At 43.8% G+C, this 27388-nt stretch overlaps 1 protein-coding gene across 1 annotated transcript in view; it reads right to left on the bottom strand.

Moving 5' to 3' along the window:
• Positions 1-27388, bottom strand: part of FSIP1 (fibrous sheath interacting protein 1) — a 94897-nt gene that overhangs the window by 58173 nt on the left and 9336 nt on the right. The window contains exons 3-7 of the mRNA XM_078787132.1: positions 16428-16635; positions 13080-13205; positions 8856-8986; positions 8112-8187; positions 7906-8004 (exon numbers count right to left, since the gene is read on the bottom strand). Of these exons, the coding sequence (XP_078643258.1) occupies positions 7906-8004; positions 8112-8187; positions 8856-8986; positions 13080-13205; positions 16428-16635 (640 nt within the window). The remainder of the gene's footprint in view (positions 1-7905; positions 8005-8111; positions 8188-8855; positions 8987-13079; positions 13206-16427; positions 16636-27388) is intronic.

Below are 27388 nucleotides of genomic sequence, written 5' to 3'. Positions count from 1 at the left end.
GGCCTTGTAGGTTGTCAAAAGTTCAGATTGGCCAAGGAAAGACTTTGCACGATGCAGGCTGCCCGGTGAGAGGCTGGCTTTGGAGACCATTTGGGAAATATGGTCTGCTCAAGAAATATGACTTAACATCTTCAAGTGGTTTGGTTAGGAAGTAAATGGGAGAGTTTGCCAAACAGTCCTTTCAGACAGACAGGGTGAACATGTGGGATTTGTCGGCTGGGTTGAAAGACATATTTCAAGTGTTGAACCAGCTCCTGATTATATTGAGGTCTGCAGAGAGGGAAGAGGAAGCCAGCTGTCTGTCTGAAGAATGAGAAAGAATATGGCACAGGGTGGAATAATCAGCAACCATCTAGGTAGGATTTCCCAGGAAAACAGAAAGATCATTGATGAAGATGAGGAACACAACTGGGCCTGAGACACTGCCTTGGTGCCTTCCAGCCTTGACAGGAAGAGATGAGGGGTCCCTGTTAAGAGAAAGTGCTGAATACGAGAGTGGAGGAAGTCAGCGATCGATGAGAGGAGGTGGCTTTGGATGACATAAGCAGAGAGTTTGGTGAGCAAGGCGGGAAGCCAGACTGTATCAATAGCTCAAGATATGACGAGAAAGAGGTCCTTGATCTCATGTCTGACATTGAGAGCTTCCATACATGGTTGAGAGAGTAGAAGCATCATGTCCAAGTTAGAATGACAGAGTTTAAAACGGAACTGATGATCTGGGGTCAGGCCATTGGAGAAAAGGTCGGATTTCATGTGAACTGCAATTATTATAGATTCCATGATGTTGTTTATAATTAATTGGCAGCAAGCTAATAGGCCTGCAGTTAAGATAGTCTGTTTTTGCACTATGTTTGTGTAATACAGTGATGTTGGCTAACTCCCAGGCAGACCAAAACTGACCCAGAGAGAATTCAACACAATATTATGAGAAAGTGCATCAGATTTTGGTTTTGCATTAGAAGTGCATCAGACATTTGTACCTCTTTATCCCACCTGTGAGAACTGAATTCTACATTCTCTTCAATCTCATTCTTCCCTCTGTTACGTGCTCCTCCCCAAACCCCGGCCACGGTGTACCTCCGAGCCCCGAAAGGAGTCACGGCAGAAAGATGTGCTATGATGTGTGCCAATGACCAATGGTAGAACCACACCAATCAATTGATACAAAAACCAAGTATTGTATTCAAACTCACACAAGAATAACAATTAATGCAAGTACAAGGAAACTCTCACTTGCACAGCAAACACCATACAATTCCTATGATGGTACCACCAATGTATTCCTGAATCAATAACTCACAGTACTCCAACGTGAGCGAACTGTAACATTCCCCAAAGTCACTGTGTCACAACACCAGGCCAAAGTCGATCCCCGCTCCGGTGATCACAAGAAAAGGTCGTACTGAGACCTGAACCCAGGACGGCTGACAGTCGACGCTGCAGAAGAGCTGCTTGGTCGGTGAGAGGTCGGGCCAACGTCAGTCCGGTAATAGTTCACCCAAAAGGTGATTGGGAATTCACACCTTCCGTTGTTCACCAGACAATGAAGCTGACATGAACGATCAGCGATTCCCAAGCTGAGGTCGCTACGGGAAAACCGAAGACACACACGTGGAACAGGGCGAAGGACTGGTGCGAGGTGAAATGGCGGACTGGCCGTTAATGGAGGCGTACCTGCTCTCCAGCGATGATTCACTTTCGGAACCAAAACCCGTCACGCTGGTTTATTTGCAACAGCAATAACGACTCTGTCACGGGAATCCCTTTCCCGGGGAAACCAATATTCGCTCGCAACCAATGTCCACAAGGTCTGCTCGACACCACGAAGCAGATAGGCCTTTCTTCCCCAACTCAATCCACTCCGCCTCTTCTTCTTCTTCCGGTTTCTCCCTCACCCATTTCGTTTTTCTTCTGAAACACTATTTTTACCCTTGAAGACAGTTATCTCCATTTCACACTGAAACTGTAACAATAATAGTACATAAAACTAAAAATGCTTCAAGTAGATGAAAACCACAAAGATGGAAGTGACGAATCCGTAACACCTCCAACTCTTCAAGACAGCTGTATGCCACCATCTCCGATCATCCCCCATCCAAAACCATGATATGTTTTCTACCCCTGTTCCAGCACACCCTAACCACATCCCTATATCCCTCTTCCATCCCATTTCAACCTCCTACATTCCCCTCTTCCATCCCAATTCAACCTCCTACAAATTTCTAGTCTTTTCTTCCTGAGAGTTTGCCTCTGTATCCATCTTGTCCACCACTTGCATCCTCTTCTACCCACTCCCAACTCCACACGCATTAGGATAGAGGTTATGTTTTCAAACCTGTCTGTTTGTTTGTCTGTTTGTCCGTTTGTTTGTGAACAAAATATCTCAAAAAGTTGTGGACGGATTCGGACGAAATTTGGCAGAGATGTAGCGCATGTGACAAGGACGAAATGATTCGATTTTGGTAAAGATCCGGATTCAGATCCGGCTACTAGAATTTTAAAGTGATCCTTCACCATTGGGAGATAGGGACAAAAACGATACATAGCAGGATATCTCAAAAAGTTGTGGACGGATTTGGACGAAACTTGGTGGACAGGTTGGGTATCTGACAAGGACAAATAGATTCGATTTTGGTGAAGATCTGAATATTAATTCGGATATGAGAATTATTTAATTTTTAAGTGATTCTTCACCATTGGAAGATAGGGCCAAAAACGATTTATAGCAGGGTATCTCAAGATTATGAATTTTTTTTAAGTTAAATATTCGGATGAAACGGTGGTGGTTTAGGTATTCTATTGGCCAATTGATTAATTATTTATTTATTTTCATTATCAATCATTTATATATTTTCTTTCTCATCTGGGCAATATCTCAGGCACTTTTTGAGCTAGGAAGCTAAAATTTGGACACGGCAGATACCTAGTAAGCGATGTGGCTATAAATGATATTTTTGATTTATTGATTAATCAATGAATTCTTTATTTTTTTCAATTAATGACTTATTTTATTAATTTTCAAAAAGTTACACCTTTGGATGAAGCACTGGTAGTTTAGGGATGCTATTAGCCAATTGATTAAGAAAATATTTTATGATAATTATTTATTGATTTTAATTATGCAATTAATCAATCAATTATTGTACACTTCTTCCTCCCAATACAGTCTCTATGAGCTGCCGAAGGTGACCCAGCAATGCCGTGAATATGAATGAATGAATGATCGTTTTAAGGCCATTTTCCCTGCTAGAGCAGGGGTTAGCCTTGAGGGCCCCATGACAATCATGGTTCGCTGTTTGAGGCAATGTTTTTATGGCCGGATGCCCTTCCTGGCACCAACCCTTAGTCGCCTCTTACGATGCGCAGGGATACGGTGTACCAATTCTAAACCAGGGTACACACCGGGATCATTCATCCCAGCAAGCTGGTACTCAATTTGCTGACCTCGGAAGGATGACAGGCTGAGTCAACCCCCCTGGTGTTAATTTAGCGATCGACCGGGATTCGAACCCAGGATCCTAGGATCCCAAGCCGGCACCCTAACCGCTAAGCCAACACCAGGCTAAGCCAATGCCGTGCTGGAGGATATTTATTTATTAGGCATGGGGGCGGTGTACATTGAATGTATGTGTACTTGTTTGTAGTTTTTTTAAAGAGGGCTTTAGCTTTGACTCCATTTTTATCTCCTATATTAAACTCTTATACTGCAACATTTCCAGTGTCTTAATAGTAATAGTAAGGGCATTTTATGAGATATTTCACAAATCTGTTAACTAAATTGTTACCAAAAAATTTCTTCACCAATATGTTTGTAAAGGTGTGTAAGAACATGTGTTAAAATGTTGAAGTTCAACTCCCGTGGGAAACCCAGAAAAAAAGCTGTTGAATTCGGGTACCGAAAAATTATTTTCGAGAAATTTTTATGTTTTAAAATCGGCCCTTAAGTAACTTATGAGGGGTCAAATAAGGGTTTTTCATGATTCTGAGTTGATTGTTAACATTTATATTTTCACTTTTACATTTACACACAAAGTAGCTTTTATTTCACATACATATATAATACTCAAGAGTTATTTCTCATTCACAATGTCAGAAGTTTCAACAGTCATTGTCTATGTCTTCTTCAGACTCAACAACATCATGACTGCAGTTTCTGCATGTAATGCCATTACAGACTCCACAGGCCGAGATGCACGTGACCCCATTCTTCTTGCAGCTGCATCGCCGGTTGCTGCAATCTCCATGACAATTACAGCTCGTGAACCCGGGGGAAAGCTGCTGTTGTCTGTGGATCTGGCAAAGGTGGTGCCGGAGAGGTGACTTCGATCCAACCCATTGAGTGAAAGGGAGTGTTTCCGTGAATAGAGACAATGTTTAAATCTATATTGTCTCCAACAAACTGAGTGACTGCATTGTTTGTTTCCCCAACCTCCATAAAGACCACCTGATCATTACTTGACAATTCACTTTCACTGGCTGGCACTTTGGCTGTCATCACTGATTGATCCTCAAGCGCAGCATCAACCGCAACCTCATCATTGATCTGTTCATCGGTTTCCTCCACAATGGTGTCAAGAGTGCCAGAAGTATCTGGAACATCATCTCCACTCCTACTATTAAGGAAGCAGTATTTGTAGTTTTGTGTCTCCGTGTAAGACTCAGTGTATCCCAGCCGGTGGAACTTGTTGAGCATCCATTTTGACCCAAATCTATGATCAAGTTGTATGGCAAGCCCCATTTGGTGTGGCAATACTCCAGACCGAGGTCGACAGGCCTTAATAAAATTCTGCCCCCAAACGGCAACTCTTTCGTCTGTCTTGACAATCGTTCTCAAGAACATCTGAAGGCTTGCAGGAACAAGTGTCAGCTGACTATCGATGTCAGTCATACTGTGTGTGGTGGGGTATGACTTTGGACCTAAATCAATCAAGGCAATATCATTGGATATGAACTTGAGTGCCGTCTTTATGATCTGAGTCTTCTCATCTCCATGGTCAAGATTAGCATGATGCTCTCGCAGAATATTGTCGGTGCCATCTTTGAGACAGAGTACATCTGCCCTTCTTTCCTGTGTTGTGAAATACAAGGTGTCTTCGTATTTCTCTAGAAGTTTTATCTTTAGCCAATGCTTTGAATAAGAAAGGCTCTTCTCTGGTGACTGATCAAACTCCTGCAGCTTTTCATGGACTTGGTCCATGTTCATTACCCCATGCTCTAATTCTGAGTCTAACCATTCGCAGAATTCAATAAAAACTGCCTCTCGCTCCTCATCAATACTCCTCTGTCCTCTCTTCCTTTTTCCTTCCTCATCAGTCTTGGACAAACTGTCACCTCTCACAAACATAAGTTTGCATCGCAAATGGTACAGTGTTTCTTCTGCTACCAAGTCGTTGATCCCTTCCAGGCGTCCAGTGACTTCAGTGCCCCAGTCATCCCCGCGACTCCGTGCTGCCTTCAGCAAGCTTGCCTTCAGTGTATCTGCAGTCAAATTATCTGGCACTCTGTATTTCTTTCTAGCTTGTGCTGGATTATTTTTGTAGAGCTGGGCTGGTTGGTTGCAAAGAATGCATACATCCTTATACAGGAGGTCAACTGACTGTGATCTTCTAGAACTGCAGCCAGTTGATGAACTGAACTCACAAGTAGTGCGTCTTCTCTTCAACTTTGATGACTCTTTCTCTGCCTTTGATGCTTGAGCTGACTTCTTGGTGGTTGCAACAAAGTTGTTGTACAGATCATTTTTACACTTCTGGTGGTACCTCAGTTTTCCTTCCTTTTGAGTCTCCTTCATACGTTCCACAACAGTAACATTTTCGACAGTTTCTGCTTGTTTCAATAAAGTTGAGTATCCCTTTGGAGTTGCCTGTATGAGCCTTTCAGCTGGTGTATCCGAGCGTGCACAGATGAAGCAATTGAGCACAGGTGGAGTAACGTCTTCATCCATATTGCTAGACTCCATGTCCTGCAAAGTAGTAAATGAGATATATTTAGAAATTATTTTTCCACAAAGGAGTGTCTGTGGTGAAATATAAATGTTAACAATCAACTCAGAATCATGAAAAACCCTTATTTGACCCCTCATAAGTTACTTAAGGGCCGATTTTAAAAAATAAAAATTCTCGAAAATAATTTTTCGGTACCCGAATTCAACAGCTTTTTTTCTGGGTTTCCCACGGGAGTTGACCTTCAACATTTTAACACATGTTATAACACACCTTTACAAACATATTGGTGAAGAAATTTTTTGGTAACAATTTAGTTAACAGGTTTTCATATGTTTCCCTTACTATAATCAACGGCTGTGGCCTCGGGTGATCCAAAAATTCGAAGATTGGATTTTCATTTCTCCACAAGCCTGCCCCTATTCCTATGGAAGAACGTAGTTTGTGGTGAAAATTTGAGCTTGATTGGACAATATGTAGAGGTTGCTCAAAATGTTGACACATTTTAATGAATAATAAGATACAGAATTTGTAGCATCATACATCAATTCATAGATAATTATCTATTTTCAATTACTCAAATTATTTATTATTGTTATTGTTGTTGTTTGTTTGTAAACTAATAAATAATTATGTACAATGTACCATTGTACAGCTAGCTGTATGTACAGTTTTTAAAGTTTCATCCAAATCCGTTCATAACTTTTTGGGATATCCTGCTAAGTATCGTTTTTGGCCCTATCTAACAATGGTGAAGAATCACTTGAAAATTAAATAATTCTTGTATCCGAATCCATATTCAGATATTCACCAAAATCGAATCGATGTGTCCTTGTCACACACACAACCTCTCCACCAAGTTTCGTCCAAATCCGTCCATAACTTTTTGGGATATCCTGCTATGTATCGTTTTTGGCCCTATCTCACAATGGTGAAGAATCACTTAAAAAATTATACGAGCCGGATCTGGATCTTCACCAAAATCTAATCATTTCGTCCTTGTCACATACACTACCTCTGCTAAATTTCGTCCGAATCTGTCCACAACTTTTTGAGATATCTTGTTCACAAACAAACAAACAGACAGACAGGAGTGAAAACATAACCTCCATCCACCTTCGGTGGCAGAGGTAATAAGCCTGCGCCTTGGTCTTCAGAAATGAGAACAAATGGAGCATGTAGAAGAAATGGGCCAATCTCGTTTAACATAGGCATCTGCACTTTCGTCTTACCGTGGCAATTACTTTCTTCCTGAAAATGGCATTTCTGGCAACAAAGTACTGACTTTGTTGACAATAATGTTTTAGCTCCTGTGCATAAAGTTATAAACTGGGATTATAACTGGGTAATGAACGAAACTGGGTAACTGGGTAACTGGGTAACTGGGTAACTGGCGAGACATGGGTAATGAACGTAGAGCAGCAACGAAGGTTGGAAAGGGTGGAAATGCGAATGGTTCGGTGGATGTGCGGAGTATCGTTGAGAGAGAGAAAGACAAATGATGAATTGCGAAAGATGATGGGAATAGAGCCTGTGATGGATGCTGTGAAGAGGAACAGGTTGAGATGGTTTGGTCATGTGTTGAGGAAGGATGAAAGTGACTGGTTGAGAAGAGTGATGGACATGGATGTAGAAGGAAGTAGAGGACGTGGAAGACCGAGAAAGACTTGGCTAAAGGTGGTCGAAGAAGAAATGCGGGCAAGCGGGTTAACAAGGAGAGATGCAGAAAATAGGGCAAAATGGAGAAGATTGTCATGGGGACCGCAAGGCGAACCCCCGCTCGAGTAGGGAAAATGGCCTTAAAATGCCTGTTGTTGTGTTTGTTGTTTGCATAAAGTTATAAACTGGCTTGAACAACAGCAAGTAACAATGTCGATATCTATGGACTTTGTTCTATAGGCCATTGGTCTCTGTACCAACATTTGGCCGAACAAAAAGTTAAATAAACCATTATTGTCCTCACCAGGTTCATCTTGATCTTTACTGCCAAAAGAGCGTGTGTCGCAAACAGGCACTTGGGTGCAAAACACTGGTTTTATCAAAGACTCATCTCCAATAATTCCTGATGGAAAACAGGGAAGTGAAATAGTTTAGTTTCTTCAAGGTAGTTGCATACAATCACCATGTTTGAGAAAGAATGATCTATATCGCTAATTGGGTGCAATATACCTTGCTGGCATTCAATGAGAAATGAAATATCAAGGAAATCTTCTTCCATTTCACTTGCAGATATATTTCTTTGAACCTACATCAGAACAGTACAAAGAAAAAAGTTTCCCAAGTTAGAAACAAAAAAGACAAAATAAAGGAAGTTATTATCACAGCTATTTCAAAGGAAATTGTTCTGCAAAAGCAGCATTAATCCCGTGGCATGATTGTTTTGGTTTTAGATATTGGAAAGCATTACCAAGGGCACTGGGAATAGAATATTCCAAAAGGAAGGGTAATACATGACGTCAAGCCTCAGCAAGGAGTTTTTTTTTTTTTTTGTATACTGAATCGAGGCTCGTGAAAGAGCTAACATTTATTTCACAAACAAACAAACAAAACAAACCAGACAAACAAAATATACAAAAAGAGGGAGCGGAAGACAAGATGGGGAGAGAAGGGGAAGCACACAACCACAACATTTGAGAGCAGGGAGAAGTGTGGGAGGGAGAGGGCTTGGGGGCAGGAGGCGTGGGAGGGTGAGGGAGAGGTATAAAACACAAGGGGACCGAAATTAGCAGGGGTAGAAAAGATCACGGTTTTGGATGGGGGAGGATAAGAGATGGTGGTGAACAGCTGTTTTAAAGACCTGGGGAGTTTAACCTCTGTTGGTCCTGGTGATGAATCATTTTACCATCAAAGCTATAATATACAAACAAAATAATTTCCATAAAGAGAAACAACAACCTGTTTGTCTTTCATCACCTTCCATTGTTTCTTGGACTCTCTCTTCACCATCTCCTCCCTTTCTAGCTTCTTTGCCAGGATTGCATCGAGGTTTTGCATTTTCTCAAAGGCTTTGGTGATCTCCGTGTCGAAATGCATCATATGTTGGGCTGGCCAGACATGCAACTGCATCAACCACATTGCAAAATGCATGATACACCAAAAGATCAACGGACTGTGTGCGGATGAGAATGGATAACCTTTTTAGAAAAGAGGTTAGAAAAGAGCACAATTACAACTTACTTCAGTTAGCACCAACACCAAAGCAGCCTCCAAGGTCTGAAACATCTAACCCAGTGGTTCCCAAACTTTTTTGTCCACGACCCAAAATTTGAAATCACATTCGTCTCTCGACCCAAATTTTACCGGCAATTACTTGGTACAAATACCTACGAAAACAATTGGAGAAAATGCTTTCGATGTGAAATCCTACGCTCAAAAACCGGGATTTTGAGGGGGTGGGTTCAAGTTTGGGTCACGACCCTGGGTTTGGGAACCCCTGGTCTAACCCTTGCTACCTACTGGAGAGCCTTTCCTCCAGCAGCTACAGTGCTGGGTTTACAATGGCGCCAGGCCCACAATCAGAAGGAGCCCATAGTGCCCAATATATTTTTAAAGTGTACACATCGTGATACGTTTCAATAAAGAATGTTATAGAATTTAATGCTAGAATATGTATAGAACTTAGTGTGGGGTCAGTAAATGGCAGGCTGGTTTATCCACTGTTTTATTTCTATTCTTTCATATGTTGTTTATTAACGCACAGGTTGTAAACCTGGTGCGTTATAGCGTTTGCCTGGGAATTTCTGTCTCTCCAAAAGTGAAGCTCCAACAGTGTAGACGTTTCTGTCGCTCAGATGTGTAGACAGTTTCTGTCGCTCAGATGTGTAAACATGACGTCATCAAATCTATATTTAGGCTAACCATGGGCTACCCCTTTGGCTGGTACGCGGCCGCTCGCTAGTACATAATATAGGATATATTTGTTATATGTTATGTTATAGGATATATAGGATATATGTTATATGATATAGGATATATATAGGATAGGTTATAGGATATATATGTTATAGGATAGGAATATAGGACCCAAATGACCCAGAGGACCCAAATGACCCAGAGGACCCAAATGACGCAGAGGACCCAAATGACCCAGAGGACCCAAATGACCCAGAGGACCCAAATGACCCAGAGGACCCAAATGACCCAGAGGACCCAAATGACCCAGAGGACCCAAATGACCCAGAGGACCCAAATGACCCAAATGACCCAGAGGACCCAAATGACCCAGAGGACCCAAATGACCCAGAGGACCCAAATGACCCAGAGGACCCAAATGACCCAGAGGACCCAAATGACCCAGAGGACCCAAATGACCCAGAGGACCCAAATGACCCAGAGGACCCAAATGACCCAGAGGACCCAAATGACCCAGAGGACCCAAATGACCCAGAGGACCCAAATGACCCAGAGGACCCAAATGACCCAAATGACCCAGAGGACCCAAATGACCCAGAGGACCCAAATGACCCAGAGGACCCAAATGACCCAGAGGACCCAAATGACCCAGAGGACCCAAATGACCCAAATGACCCAGAGGACCCAAATGACCCAGAGGACCCAAATGACCCAGAGGACCCAAATGACCCAGAGGACCCAAATGACCCAGAGGACCCAAATGACCCAGAGGACCCAAATGACCCAAATGACCCAGAGGACCCAAATGACCCAGAGGACCCAAATGACCCAGAGGACCCAAATGACCCAGAGGACCCAAATGACCCAGAGGACCCAAATGACCCAGAGGACCCAAATGACCCAGAGGACCCAAATGACCCAGAGGACCCAAATGACCCAGAGGACCCAAATGACCCAGAGGACCCAAATGACCCAGAGGACCCAGAGGACCCAAATGACCCAGAGGACCCAAATGACCCAGAGGACCCAGAGGACCCAGAGGACCCAAATGACCCAGAGGACCCAGAGGACCCAGAGGACCCAGAGGACCCAAATGACCCAAATGACCCAGAGGACCCAAATGACCCAAATGACCCAGAGGACCCAAATGACCCAGAGGACCCAAATGACCCAGAGGACCCAAATGACCCAGAGGACCCAAATGACCCAGAGGACCCAAATGACCCAAATGACCCAAATGACCCAGAGGACCCAAATGACCCAGAGGACCCAAATGACCCAGAGGACCCAAATGACCCAGAGGACCCAAATGACCCAGAGGACCCAAATGACCCAGAGGACCCAAATGACCCAGAGGACCCAAATGACCCAAATGACCCAAATGACCCAGAGGACCCAAATGACCCAGAGGACCCAAATGACCCAGAGGACCCAAATGACCCAGAGGACCCAAATGACCCAGAGGACCCAAATGACCCAGAGGACCCAAATGACCCAGAGGACCCAAATGACCCAGAGGACCCAAATGACCATCAGAAGTCATCAGAGATGTCTGGGTCATTTGGGTCCTCTGGGTCATTTGGGTCCTCTGGGTCATTTGGGTCCTCTGGGTCATTTGGGTCCTCTGGGTCATTTGGGTCCTGGCCAACCTGGCCAACCAAGGCCAACCTGGGCGGAATCCAAGTGGATTCACTTGTTTTATGTACACTTGTGTATATGTCCTTCTGTGCTTGGGCTACCATTGCTGGTACCCTAGTGGCAGCAACCTCCATCTGCAACTTAAACTTGTAAATATTGTAAATAAAACTTATATACAGCTGTGTCCTGTATTTATGGACTACTTCAGTGTCGGTTTCCTGTCTTTTGCAATGACTACCCAAATGGTGGCCAACAAATTTGTTTGGTGTCAGACCCACAAAAGGTTAATCCAGCCATGAGCAAGGTGAGGCTTCCATGAGGGTTTCCGCTTCCATGAGGGCTTCACAACATTCACTCGCCTCACACACCAGTCAGTCCACACCATTATTACCTGTCGATTCTACCCAACTTACCTGCACTGTGGCTCCACCCAGCAGAGGGGGGTCCTCGGCCCTCCTCCACGAACATTGAATCTATCAAATTTTGGCGAGCACAACCCCATGTGCCCAGGACTTCCCAGTTTCCCTGCCTCTAGCGAGGGGGCACTGTGGAGCAAGCCTGCCTCGAGCTATTGTTTGGTAGACTTGCTGGTTGGGGAGGAGCTTGGGGCCCGACATTCCCTCTCCTCGTGGCCCAAGCGGCCACAATTGTAACATCATCCTGAATAGTGCGTTGACCTCGAATATTCCTGGTAGTCCCCTCTGACTAGCCGAGGTGATGGTCCTAACCTGTACCCACTGGTTCCTTTTCCAGGTTATCCCTGCTGCATCCCCACACTCCTCTGATGCTGGCAGTACAGCATACGTACCCTATGCTATATGACGGCCCACAACCCCCATGGAATGTCTCAACGGGCCCAATGGGTCCCACCTGGTATAGTCACTGGCAGGCACTCAGATCCCCGGAGTGGGTGATGAGCTGCTTCCCATTGCGCTGCGGCATTCAGCCGCCTCACCCACAAGGGTCGGGCGCCACAGCGCCAGCTGCCCGCTCAGGTCCTGGTCCTCCATGGCCTGAATCAACTGGTCCAATGCCAATTTATCTTGTATTGAGCCATCCACCCCATAATATGTAATGTGCCTGGCATGCCAAATATTGTGGGTCATTTCAGCTATTAACTCACCAGGTCTTCATTTCCTCATCGTCAGCTGAGCTTTAATAAGGTCGTGCTGCTGCTCCACACCGAATCGAGTTTTTAGGGTCGTAATTTAAGTCTGCACCGAGATGGCCTCATCTAGCATAGCCATTGAGCACCTATAATGCTGCGCTGTGCAAGGCAGCCACAAAGTTAATTCCACTCTCGTCTTTCGACCATCTGTTACCACAGGCTACACAGTAAAATTGTGCAAGAACACCCCAGGTCGCTTTTTCCATCATACAATGCAAGGGGTATGATGTAAGAACCCGGATGCCGCACTCCAGCTGTCGGAACCATGTTAACCGCAGCCGGGCCGGCATCCCATGGTCTCCGGCTGCCACCCCCATTGCCTCTGTACTCCAGACCGACCGGCTACCTACCCCATTCATCAATGGTGTTACTGGGTCCACCCCCCGTCGTCCCAGTGACTTACACGCCTCATTCCTGCCACACACGCACCCCACATTTCCTTGTGCATGCTCACTACTGTGGAAGACCTGCGGCCTCACCTCTTTTCTCCTCTCTTCCATCTCCTCTTTCACATAATGGAGCCACGACTCCACATACTTCTGTACTTCCTCCATCGTCGGCTGCTCCTCGTTTGCCTTCTCCAACTATGTGAGCCATTTGTCCTGCTTTTTGAAAGACACATCCGCATTAGCCCACATAGCCACAATCCATCCCTCAACTTTCTCCACCATTATGCTCAACTCTCTTTTTCACTCTATCTTATTCTGTAATACTTTTTGGTCTGTTTTCTCTACCCTATTTACTCATTGTCTCCTCACTCCTTTTTTACATATTTTCTTTACTGCTCCCATCTCCCCTTTTAAATCCCTCTGTACATTTTCTATTTTATTTTGTCCTTCTAGCTTTCCTATTATTTCTTTACTTTCCACTACCACCTCTTTCATTCTCTCCTGTGCTCATCTCGGTTCTAAGTCCTTCTATTTCCCCTTCCAATCTGGCTTGGCCGACTGCTAGCTGCTCCGCCAGCCTCTCCAAACTCACTTTTAATTTGGCTGTTTGGCCCATCAGTCTCTCCCCGCTGGCTTTTATTTCACCTGTTGCCTTTTCCTGCATGGCTTTCATTTCCTCCATGAACCTTTCCATCATAGCCATTAAGCCTCCCGTCTCTACCCCGGGGAAAAACATTGGATTGCTGAATGATGGGACTGTAACCCTTGAGCTTCCCAGACTGGGGGAACTGAAAGGGGAGAACTGCTGTACGGCACCTTGTATTCCGGCTCCTTCACCCATTTGCTGCTACTCATCTGGTCACGGCTTGTTCTCCATGGTGTGTTACAAATTTTCCCTCAATAAAACTTCCAAAATATTTCGCGAAAATAAACGATTTTTGTCTTTATACTCTTCGAAGGGCGATCATTTGATAGAAATGCCATTTCAGGTCTGAATTCCTCTCCTGGACACCAATATTACAGTGGCTGGGTTTTTCCCAGTGTCCTGATCCCACCGGGAAAGCCAAATTTTTCTTTACTTTGGTTTTCGGTATCCAAATATCTCTAACAAAAATCTAACTCTTTGTCTGGATCGCCCTATGAACAGGATGGAAGCCCGAGCGGTGGCTTGGGTGATCCATCAGCAGTTTTATAAAGCCTCCTGTGAGGTAATGACACCAATTTCTCACAGTCATGCTTTTTAACCATGCTGGGGTTAATAGCCAAATGATGAACCGTGAACCAGCCTACACGAGTTAATGGAAGTAATCAGATTTAATAAATGGGGCAGGGGAGATTGGAGGAGAGAAAAGCACTATCAATAGCAATTACAGAATCAATGTACTCCCCTACTATAACAATTTATCAGATACAGATCAAACAGTTATGAATCCCCTGAACCCAGGATAACTCGTTTGGCTTAACCATTCACCTTAACCATGGATCCACTCGACAACCATCATGACCCACTGGGGAACTCATAAACAAAGACGATCGGCAAACCTGGAGGTAGAGCCTGGAAAAGTGTCTGGAGGCAGCTCAGTTCCAGTCCTGGAAGGAGCCGACTAATAATTTGGCTCATCAACCGAGGAAGGAACAAGGGACGCAGCTTGTTTTGTGAGGTGCATCCCAATAGCCCTCTCTACAAGCTCAGTAGGCTCAGCAGCACCAAGGCGAATGCAAAACTCCTCTCTCAGGACTCCAGGGAGCAATTCGATCTGCATCTACAGGCATTCCCCAGTTCCTTTCATCTCCTGATCTTAAGCGCTTTTTACCTGCTGATCATAAGGGTTTTATCTCAGTCTTTTCACGCTTTTTAATCATCTACTGATCTTTTGCACTTTTCATCCTCTCCGATATTTTTATATCCGCCCAGTGCGTGATCAACATACTCCTTTCACATGGGTAATGGTTTTTGCACCTCCTGCGGTGATGCTAATTACCAGCTTTAGCAGCCTCAAGACGAGGGATTTGCAAATATTTCCAAAAAGAAAATTCCACTTTGACATTATGGGGTATTAGGTGTGGATCAGTGACAAAAATCTTAACTTGATCCATTTTTAAATTCAGGCTGTAACACAACAAAATGTGAAAAAGGTCAAGGGGTGTGAATACTTTCTGAAGGCACTGGCTGTATGACTTCAAAAAACATTTAACAAAGAGATAATAGAGGATTGAAGGATCACAATTAAAATCTGACTCGACATACTTCAACACATTGGAATCTTTGTACACAAATACCATACCCCTATGCTGAGCATTTAATAATGAAATAAATACACCACATAACTCCCTTTAAACCATATCACATCGCCGCAACAATATCTTTGGAAATCGAAACAGTTATTCGGATGTTTTAGTTCATTGTCTGACAGTATCTTTGGAGTGTGAATTACTTTTATTGTTATAAGTAATATCCAATACATTCTTATGTGGAAGGGAGGGATCCATAGCTAGACTGTGGTATGTGTGGTGTGGTCCATGTGTTTCGAGTTGGATAAATTTCCATGCAACAGGGACCTGTCAGAGTAAGTCGTTTGTTACACGTGATGCTGAGGAGGCAGCGTATGTAATTTATAGACAGGGTCGACAGAGAAACTTTGTATGTGTAAACACCTCTTCTTTATGGGCAGGGCCAGGTGAGAAATTCCTGTCACAAAAAGCGTGTCAAACTTGTGTGAAAGGCCATCATGATCTTTCTGGCCAGTGTGTGCCAGAAACGACAGCATAATGCACTGTATGGCCGAGAAGAAAACCTTGTACATTTATTCATATTGGGGCCGCCCTGCCCCTCGTTGCCGATTTTCTTCGTCTTTAGACTGACTTCCTCACTGGCTATTGTCGTCTCACACCTGGTTTCCAAAGCGGGTTGCACTGAGTCCTGCGTCCACCCTGCACATCGTATCCAAATGGAAGTCCCCGTCTGTATTCTTAACTCGTTGTATAAGTGTGATATGTGGTGCCTAGAGTGGGTTAGATTTCACGTTTTGTTTCTCATTATTGTACAAGAGTTTGCATGTCCACATTTCCCTCTTTGTATCTTTTGATTTGCTTGGTTCGTACCATTTATGATAATGTCTCATGTACCGTCTTTCCTGTACTTTACTTTACAAATAAACCCTTTAAAAGGTAAGAAAACGTGTTTGAGCCATCTGCTTTCTGTGCGTGTGCCGTCAATTCTGGCATGTGCTGTCAGGGTAGTTCGCCTTTTTTCCACACTCTCTTGTTTAGGAGATGGGCGGACAGCACAGTTTCTGTGTGTGTGCCGTCAACTTCCCAGAATCAGGTAAGCCCAGATAAATGCTCTTTTTATCCACCAAAGTGTGGATGACAAATTAGAGCACATGCTGATTAACAACCGCCAATCGAAGTTACAGTGAACATAATTATTCAGCTTACCATGTCCTTCTGAGCTCCAAATTTCTGAATCTTCCAACAACATTTGCCTTTCGTTTTCCGATTCCACTCGCCATACAGGGAAGTTATCCTCATATGTCTGCGCAATGCGAGCAGAACTCTCAAGCTTTGTGGCTTCAAGGTCACTGACAACATTGTTAATGGGATTCTCATCTTCATCACTGGATTCTTCTAACCGAACCTCATGATCCTGGAAGAAAATGAAAAAGATTTAGGAAGTTTAAAACGTTATGTATTACTGCCAGTGCCAAAAAGCAATTGTACTACCCAGATACACACACTGCAGGTTTGAATCCATCATTTTGTGTTTGAATCCATGTCCATCACATATATATATATATATATATATATACACTGTCGTGGCCAAAAGTATTGGCGCTCTTGCACTTTTTTCAAATAATGCACCATTTCTTCCAGAAAATTGTTGAAATTAAAATATTTTTTTGTATCCACATTTGTATTTCTTTGGTTTGCAGTGGAACAAAACAAAAAAGCTGAAAAAAATACGAAGTCTTAGCTTATTCCACACAGAAATCCTGAAGTGGCCCGGACAATTTTTTGTTTTACAGAAAACAAAATGAAGCCGTGGGAGGAATTATAAGCAGAATAAAGTAAGTGAGTTATCACTACACCCGCATTCTGACCGAAATTATTTTATCAGGATAGAAATTGCGCACTGTTGGGCTCTTTGCAGAAGCAATGTCAAACCATCTCTTGCTTACATACCAAGGCAATGATAATTCATTTGGCGTAATCTTTTGTCATGTTATGTTTCTTTATGAATAAAGGGAACTAGTTAGGTATATATATATATTGTTGTGCTTTGACATTTCAACATGATTTTGAACTAAGCCTTCTCAATGGTGAATTCATTCGAATCCTGTTACATACATGACAAATTAAATCTTGTAACATGTCAAACATGTGTATGTGAAATGTTTTACTTGAGTTTAAATAAGTAAGGAGAAATACACTGGTGCCAGAATGTCTGACATTACAAATTGTATGGAAAACAGATTGAGGCCTAATCTGCATGTCCTGTTGATATAATACCACCTTTAGAGGCCATTTTTCCCCACAGAGCAGGGGTTGGCCTTTTTCAGGCACCGTGGTCCCCTTTTTGAAGCAGTGTTTTATGGCCGGATGCCCTTCCTGCCGCCAATCCTGTTAGTCACCTCTTGCGACACACAGGGAATTACTAATGAACTGGTACTCAATTTGCTGACCTCCGAAGAATGACAGGCTGAGTCAATCCCCCTGGCGTTAATTCAGCGATTGACTGGGATTCAAACCCAGGATCCTAGGATCCTAAGCCAGCACCCTAACCGCTAAGCCAACACCAGGCATCATGAAATCAGGAGATTACCAAGGCATTTTGGAGCGCAATGTTCAATCCAGTGTCAGAAAGCTGGGTCCCCATCAAACGTCATGGGTCTTGCAGCAGGACAATGACCCCAAACACACTTCAAAAATTACCCAGGAATGGTTCAAGACAAAACGCCGGACTGTTCTGAAGTGGCCAGCAATGAGTCCAGATCTAAATCCCATTGAACACCTCTTGGGTAGATCTGAAAACAGCAGGTGGGAGAAGGCACCCTTCAAATCTGGGAGAACTGGAGCAGTTTGCACAAGAAGAGTGGGTCAAACTTCCAGTAAAGAGGTGGAGGAAGCTCATTCATGGCTGAAGGGAGTGCTTGACTGCAGTTATTTTGTCCAAAGTCTGTGCTCCAAAATAATAAGTTCTCGGATGTCAATAACTTTGTCAATGCCTTTTCCTTTATATTACCTGATATAAAAGTATATATTAAGTTCTGAATCAAAAACAAAGGTTCTGTAATATTAACAGTGAAATAAAGAATTGTGGAGACCAAATACTTTTGCCAATTTCCACTTATTTTTGGAGAAAATTGTGAGTTACTTGAAAAAAGGGCAAGGGTGCCAATATTTTTGTATATATATATATATATATATGTATATATATTGTTACGGACCGCGGATAAGATGTTGATTTGCCGAGCGGATGGCGCCGCGGCCCGAACAGTTTTTACAATGACTAGACCCGATTCCTCAAACGTGGGCCAAATCGTGCCACAGATATTCAATGGGGAAAAGACAAAGGCGACGCGGATGTGAAGAAGAAGAAGGAGACAAAAAGGTTTGAAATACGATTATTATTTATTACTATTTACAGGATTGAAAGAAACCAAGGAAGAAGGAAAGATAATAAAATAAAGACAGACAGAGGGACGGACCAGAAGGACACAGTGAAAATTCTAGCTTATCTATGCAGTCTTAATTAACCCAGGACAGAACAAACAAAATGGACTCACACGAATGGGGAATGGAGGCAGGAACGATTGGCTGGACCGGGAGGAAGGTTCAGCTCGGACCAGAGGACGGCCGGGCCGGGAGGGAGCAGCCGCCACCCTTCCTCAACAGCAACCTGCCGTCAACGCTCAAGCTGCGGCGGTCAAAGCTGCGATGGTTCAAAGCTGCTGTGGTTCAAGCTCTGGTGGTTCAAGCTCCGGTGGTTCAAACTGCTGCCGTGGGGACGTCATGTGCTTTCTCAGGACTCCTTTTCATCACTCCTGCGCACTTGTGTCAAAGGCTTCCCCCGCGCTTCTGTCGCGCACTTCTCTCTTGGCCTCCTTCTCATCACTCCCGCGCACTTGTGTCAAAGGCTTCCCCCGCGCTTCTCATCACGCTGCGCACTTGTGTCAAAGGCTTCCCCCGCGCTTCTCATAACGGCTTCCGCGTGCGCTTTTTATAACGCCACGGGCGATCAAGCCACCGGCCGCTAGAACACGCCCATCGGTGAGCTCGCCTCGGCCCTGATTGGTCGGTACAGCCCTCTGGCTCCACCCTTGATGACGATGGGCGGGCACGCCCAGGATTCGGCAGCTCCTCCCCCTTCTTCTCCAAGCCTACCTCGTGGCTTATGGAGTCGCGGTGAAAACAACCCACAGCTGCAGCAAATGCGGTTTTATTAATTGAAAATGAAAGGGGATCTATCTATTTGAATTCGGTGCAATAGAGTGTCAATTAATGGAAAACAAATCCTTAGCCTACTACACAGAATAAGGAAATAACTGTCAACAAGGAGGAAATCTATTATTGGCTATGTGGGTGCTTATGAAATAACTACGGAACGACCTTTGACCTTTATACACAGACTGGAGGCAGGAGGGTCCAGAATAAAGCAATAAAAAAAAAACACAATCCTCATATCCACAACAATATATATAAACAGGGTTGGCCTGCTTGTGCTCCCTCTGAACCCCTGGCTAATAATGGTGGGAACCCAGTTTAAAATCACAAATACTGTATGTCTTGCCCGTTGTCCACTGATGGTTCTGTCTATTTTTCTTTCTGGAGTAGTCCCCCCCCCCCCCCCCCCTCCTACACAGTGGTCCTGTGAAGAGGTTTCTTTGTTTCAGGACGAGGTGAAGGTTCTGCCAGTTTTTCCTCTTCTTTTTCTTTGTAGCCCTTCATATTTAGAGGCTCTCAGCCTTGTTTAGGGCAAATTTCAATTTTAAAAACTTTAATGCAAAAGTACAATGACGTCTACCAAAAGTCTTACCTGTGAAATGACGTTGTTTAAACATCGGAATTCCATCTTGGTCACTAAGGCTCAATGTTGACACGATAGTTGAGATGGCATAATGCTGACAATACTGGACTTTCGAAATGACGTATGAATGCTAACGAGGCCTTTCTCGCATGTGCTGCGTGTGAGTTTTCAGCTTCTGTGAGTTGTGAGTGTTATGAACTTTGGGGTAGTGATATATAGATTCAGGTAGATCTGCATAGGTAGGTACTCCGATGATCGTGGGTAGAAAGAACCACTTCGATGTACATAAGTCAGGGACCTGTTTAGCCGAATGTTGGGTAAGTGTATCTCCGTGGTCATACGAGGATGGCCCTTGTGTTAACTACGTAGGGATTATGTTAATTCCCCTGTTCATAAAACCTCAGTGATTTATCCCATTATCCTTTATGGCATCGCATTTCGACACTCGTCAGGAATCCCACATTTAACTGCACTCAAATAATAATAAAACCACCGGAAGCCCAGAAGGAAACTTTGATACCCATTACACCACCTTGGAAGGTACACATCGTGCAGGCAGGCCAAGAGCCACGCCCAGGAGGACCGTGATTGGGCGGGAGGTTTTGATGGACAGGCGGGTTGCGTCACAAAGGCAAACTGCACGCTGATTGGCAGGGCACGCCGATGACGTCAAAGGGCAGACTCTGTGTGGTAGGTGGAGAGTGAGGCATGGGGGGTGTTGGCTGGCAGGGATTGGAGGAGAAGCACGGATGACGTCAGATTGGGACATTAAAAAGAAGGCACTGGGCGACATTTTGCTCTCTTGCGCTCTGGTTCTCTTGCCTCGCCCCCTTTGCTTTCTTTGTCTCTATGCCTCCCTTGCTTATTTTACCTTTCCATTCCGAGCGTTGGTGGAAGACGGTCATGTGCTGACGAATTCCTTCCTTTTCCTTCACGTTTTCGGACCGCGCGAGCGACTGTGTGGATGAAGCCAGGCGCAGCCAAGTGACGAGGACGTACTGAAACCTAGCAGCGCGGGAGCAGCAGTTCTCACCAACGCGGCGCAACGTCGTCGACGCCCCTGACGACTTTGACGACCCTGACGAAGTTTCACCAGTGATCGGAGCTAAGTCAACAATCCAACACTCCCACCCCTCCCCCCTACCTCCCCCATTCCTTTCCCACGTTATTTTATCCCGGTGTCTGTGTGCAAGCCGGGTAAACCGTGTTCCTGTTTGCGTTTTTTTGCAGTTTCGGGAACTGCCGGCGGGATCGACCAGGTAAGTCAGTCCAGCTTCTTCTTCTTCGTTCTTCCCTCCCCGTAGATCGTGAGTCCGCATTTGATCGTTGCCTCGGAGTTAAAGCTCGCCTTGGCTATTCGTGATTTCCCGGGCTTCGCCGAGGGGAATCACACGACAATATTTAGAGGCTCTCAGCCTTGTTTAGGGCAAATTTCAATTTAAAAAACTTTAATGTAAAGTACAATGACATCTACCAAGCTTTCACCTGTGAAATGACGTTGGTTAAACATCGGAATTCCATTTTGGTCACTAAGGCTCAATGTTGGCACGACAGTTGAGATGGCATAATGCAGACAATAATGGACTTTAGAAATGACGTATGAATGCTAACGAGGCCATTCTCGCATGTGCTGCGTGTGAGGTTTCAGCTTCTCGCTTCTGCCAAGGCGGGAACTTTTAGCCTGCCATTGCTAGCTCAAAAACTGTAAATAATTTTTTAAATAGTTTTTTAACATAATTTTCAGCATTTAAATGAAAGAATGGCAATTTCAAATTGCTTAACCATGAATGCTGTGTTTCTGGATGCAAATCAGACACGGAAATATAGGGAATACGAGAAATATCCGTGAAATGGGAGGTGTCAAGTTCCTTCCATTGCCTGTTAATAGAAGTGGCAGCCCGGGAACCAACCAAACAATATATTTATAACAGCCCTAACAGGTCCCACTCCCCTCCTCTCCTTTCCCTCAAACATGATTCATAGTGAATATCATCTTATGAGTTGATTTTAAACTTTCCATGTGCATTGAGAAGCCCCAACTATGATTTTCACATCGCTGTTAAGAAGCACCCAAACCAGATATGGTGTCTTGCTAAAGGAAGTCTACCTGGTAAATCTGAGCTGGAACAAGCTTTGTGTATTTCCATGTCAGTTGGTAGCCATTGCACTGTTGGTAATGATGCACAGCATCGTCTTTCCAATTGTAGATGTCCATTAAATAAATGACGATGCCTACCATGATCTCAGGAGGCCAATACCTACCATGATCTCAGGAGGCCAATTCCTACCATGATCTCAGGAGGCCAATACCTAAAATGATCTCAGGAGGCCAATACCTACCATGATCTCAGGAGGCCAATACCTACCATGATCTCAGGAGGCCAATGCCTACCATGATCTCAGGAGGCCAATACCTACCATGATCTCAGGAGGCCAATACCTACCATGATCTCAGGAGGCCAATACCTACCATGATCTCAGGAGGCCAATACCTACCATGATCTCAGGAGGCCAATACCTACCATGATCTCAGGAGGCCAATACCTACCATGATCTCAGGAGGCCAATACCTACCATGATCTCAGGAGGCCAATACCTACCATGATCTCAGGAGGCCAATACCTACCATGATCTCAGGAGGCCAATACCTACCATGATCTCAGGAGGCCAATACCTACCATGATCTCACGAGGCCAATACCTACCATGATCTCAGGAGGCCAATACCTACCATGATCTCAGGAGGCCAATACCTACCATGATCTCAGGAGACCAATACCTACCATGATCTCAGGAGGTCAATACCTACCATTATCTCAGGAGGTCAATACCTACCATTATCTCAGGAGGCCAATACCTACCATGATCTCAGGAAGCACTTTCGTAAGATTAAAAATCCATTCACTGGTAGCGATCCATCAGGAGTTTTGGTAGAATGTGACCGTCTATGATCCTTCAGGCCTAGCACCAGCCCACATGGTTAGGAGTTTTTTCAATCTAGACAGCTGCAAGATCTCAGTCCTTTTGGCGAACTCACAAAGTTATCCAACTATTTTGTTATGCAGAGAGACATACAGTCACGTGAAAAAGTAGGTACACCCCATGTAAAGTTTTGACTTTTTCAACATATTTCAACATACAGCTATTTGATCTTCATTTCAACAATATTGACAGATAAAGGTGATATAATATAACAAATATCATGAAACATTTACATTTTGTAGTCCATTGTATAATTTAGATAAACATAAATGCAAATTTCGCATGTGGAAAAAATAAGTACACCCCCACATTTATCACTACTTCAAACACCTAAAATTAGAATCAGGTGCACCAGCTCAGGTGCAAATAAGTAGAACATCATTAGAGAGGATCTTGGAGGAACCTGTCTTATTTTAACCTCAGACATTGTGTTTGGTTTGCTCTTTGTTGTTGAAGTGTGCGGCGTCACCATGCCTAGATCAAAAGAGCTCTCTGAGGCCTTCAGAAAGAAGGTTATAGATGCCTACGAGTCTGGGAATGGATTTAAAAAGATCTCCAAACAATTTGAAATCAATCATTCGACTGTCCGGAAGATCATCTACAAGTGGAGAAGATTCCAAACAACTGCCAACCTGTTCAGGCCAGGCCGCCCCAGCAAGTTCAGCCCGAGAGCAGACCGCAAGATACTGAAAGAAGTCTCTAAGAACCCCAGAATGTCATCACGGGACCTACAGGTAGCTCTTGCCACTGTTGATGTCAAAGTGCACGAGTCTACCATTAGAAAGAGGGTGCACAAATTTGATCTACATGGGAGGTGTGCCAGGAGGAAACCTTTGCTGTCCAGAAAGAACATCAGGGCAAGACTAAAGTTTGCCAATGAACACCTAGGCAAAGACCAGCACTTCTGGCACAATGTGCTCTGGACAGATGAGTCAAAGGTAGAGCTATTTGGCCACAGTACCAGAAGACATGTTTGGCGAAAACCAAAGACAGCATTTGACCACAAGAACCTGATACCAACTGTAAAGCCTGGTGGTGGAAATATTATGGTTTGGGGCAGCTTTGCTGCATCAGGGCCTGGGCAGCTCACCATCATAGAATCCACTATGAATTCTTCAATGTACCAGAGGGTGCTTGAGGATAATGTGAGGCCATCTGTCGGAAAGTTGAAGATCAACCGAAGGTGGACCTTGCAACATGACAATGACCCTAAACATACCAGTAAATCCACCAAGGAATGGCTGAAGAGAAAGAAATGGAGGGTTCTGGAATGGCCAAGTCAAAGCCCGGATCTAAATCCCATCGAGATGTTGTGGGGGGATTTGAAACGAGCTGTGCATGCAAGAAACCCCTCAAACATCGCACAGCTGAAAGAATTCTGCATGGAGGAGTGGGCAAAAATTTCTCCCAGTCGATGTCAGAGACCGGTAGACAGTTATAAGAAACGCCTACTTGAGGTTGTTTCTGCCAAAGGGGGCAATACCACCTATTAGAGCCAGGGGTGTACTTACTTTTTCCACATGCGAAATTAGCATTTATGTTTATTTAAGTTATGCAATGGACTCGAAAATGTAAATGTTTCATGATATTTGTTATATTATATCACCTTTATCTATCAATATTGTTGAAATGAAGATCAAATAGCTGTATGTTGAAATATGTTGAAAAAGTCAAAACTTTACATGGGGTGTACTTACTTTTTCACGTGACTGCACATGTCACCATTTTACAGTATTTTTCCAAGTATCTTCGGCTTCTTTCAGAAGTTTTGTGAGCCATTTTATGCAATAATCCTTATCTCACACACAAAATAGTGAAATATGCCCTAATCAGCATTGCTACTAATGGGTCATGCATACATGTCAAGCATTCTGGGGTGGATTACGTCATTTTGAAAGTCCCATATTGGCAATGGTCAATGTTATTGTTAACTGGCTTTTAAACCCACCCTACAAGTGGGTAGAGATTGTGAATTGTTTGAGGAGAGGGCAGAGCTTGGACTGCACATGTGTGTTTACCCAAAATTTGCTCCTGCCCCATGACCTCTTGCTGAGAGGTGCAGAGCTTTACCAAACACACTTGCTGAGATGGACGGAGCTTTCCACACTCTCTTGCTTAGGAGATTGGCGGAGCAAGCAAGCAAGCAAGCATCAAGCAAGCAAACTCCGTTTTATATTATCGTTAATGGGCCATCACTGTACCAACCCAAACATACCCCCCACCCATCTTCTTCCCATGCCTCCTCCCCCAAGCCCTCTCCCTCCCACAGATCTCCCGATGTCCCTGTTCTCTGCTGTTGTACTTGTGTGCTTCCCTCTCTCTCCCCATCTTGTCTCCCGCTCCCTTTATTGTATGTTTTGTGTGTCGGTTTATTTTTATTTTTTTTATTGATGTTACCTCGATCTTGTAAACAAAAAAAAAATATGGGCAAACTGACATATTGCCAACATGGGTATAATGATGGCATTTGGCTGGAATTGCTCAGGACTTCAACAGCTTTGGGAGTGGTTAATTTTTTTATTAAAATGTATGTTGAGGAAAAAAAAAAATGTCCATCTCCAGGGGTTTCATTAAAAACAAAACGTTTTTCCAAAAGACATTTACTGGGAATAAAATTTTTCTGACTGTCCTTCAAATGTCCATTATTCTTATAACGTTTTGACCTTCCAATCGTAAGCATAACTAGTGCAGGCCCATATGTCATAACAATATTGTTTGTGTTTTTTGTTTGTTAAAATTGATTTAGCAATGGATTCTGCTTCAGAATATTATAGAGATGTAAAAAAAATAGGGTTCCATTTTTTCTTTTACGTCTAATAGGTAGTAATTCGAAGAAATCCAAGATGGCCGCCATAAAATTTGGAAAATACACTTTTGTGCATATCTTTGTATCTAGATATCATATAAACATGAATAATATGTCCTTTTATATGTTTTCAGACCCAAGGAAGCCATTTCTGCCATTGTTTTTACAGAAAAATGCAAGGAAAATAAAATAGTGGACATATACCAGCCAAAGTGGGGTCGGCCGGCATGAAATCGGTTAATTAAGTTTCCACCATCTAGTTAAGGTCTGGTTTTGACTGTGTTGACGAAATGTGAATCTGAATAGTAGTATCTATCTTTGCAGGACCGACGACAGTTCAAGAGTGTCTAGAAAATTACACCTACCTTCAAGATGAGTGACTCACCACCCAGGAAGATTGAGAAGTCAGTAGATTTCGGACTTTGTTTTGTATGCCAAATGGCCATAGGGCAAACAGACTATACAACCTTTGTAACGAAACCAAAACTCTCCTCTGTCGAGAAACTGATGGCAGGTGCTGAGGAACAGTACACGTATGGTGAAACAAAGTTTGCATCATTGAATAGACGTTTGCAATATTCCTCTGCTGAAGAATTGCTCGCAAAAGGTCTCCGCTACCATAAAGCTTGTTACAAAGATGTTACCAATAAGATGCACATTGATCGAGCAAAGGCTAGGTTTGAGAAAGGAACAACATCAGGCAGTGCCGCAGAAATCCGACTGAAAAAGAGAGGACGACCAAGTTCTAGTGATCTAGGGGAAAGCACGTCAACATCCAGAAGGTGTTCCCGAGAACAGACATTTGACGCGCTCAGATGTGTCATATGCCAGGAAGACAGAGGAAGTGAACTACACAATGTGTCAACAAAGAACATGGGACTCCAGATCAGAAACATTGGCCAAGAAACAAGTAATGACAATCTGAAAGTGAGACTGAACAGTGTCATAAGTTCGCCTGACCCATTGCAAGCAATGGCTGAGGACATGAAATATCATTTACCATGTGTAGTTAAGGCCAAACGTGCTATAGTTAAGACGGAAAAAACAAACAGAAACAACCAATGTTAACTTTGGTCAGGTGTTATCAGACCTTGAACTCATTGAAATTGTTGAAACTGCGTTGAATGATACTACTGAAAATGCTGTGCTGAATATGAATGAAATTCATGTAACCTATGTCAATTTACTTAAGGAGCACGACTTTCCGGTCTCAGACAACCATAGTTATAAGCCATACCTGAAACAATTGATCCTAGACAACATTGCCGATGTTCATTTCAGCCGGCCCTCAAACAAAACAAAGCCAGAGCAGATTCTTTCCACAAAGCTCAAAGACCACATGATATCAAGCACAATTACAGCAGACAGCATCAAAGACGATTTTAAAGTACTTTTGCGAGCTGCGAAAATATTGAGGAAAGACATCGCATCTTCCCCAGCATGGAAATTTAATGGAACCTTTGCTGATTACAAGCCACCCCCGATGCTCAACATCTTCTGCAAGCATGCAGTCATGGGAACAAGGAAAGTAGGAAATAGCAACAGGGAGGACTCCATTGGTGTGAGTGCATCATTGTTGGCGCAG

The sequence above is a fragment of the Myxine glutinosa genome, chromosome 11, assembly GCF_964187855.1.
Source record: "Myxine glutinosa chromosome 11, kmMyxGlut1.1, whole genome shotgun sequence".
Lineage (NCBI taxonomy): Eukaryota > Metazoa > Chordata > Myxini > Myxiniformes > Myxinidae > Myxine > Myxine glutinosa.
Note: the sequence above shows the minus strand (reverse complement) of the source record. Positions and strands in the feature narration are given on the sequence as shown.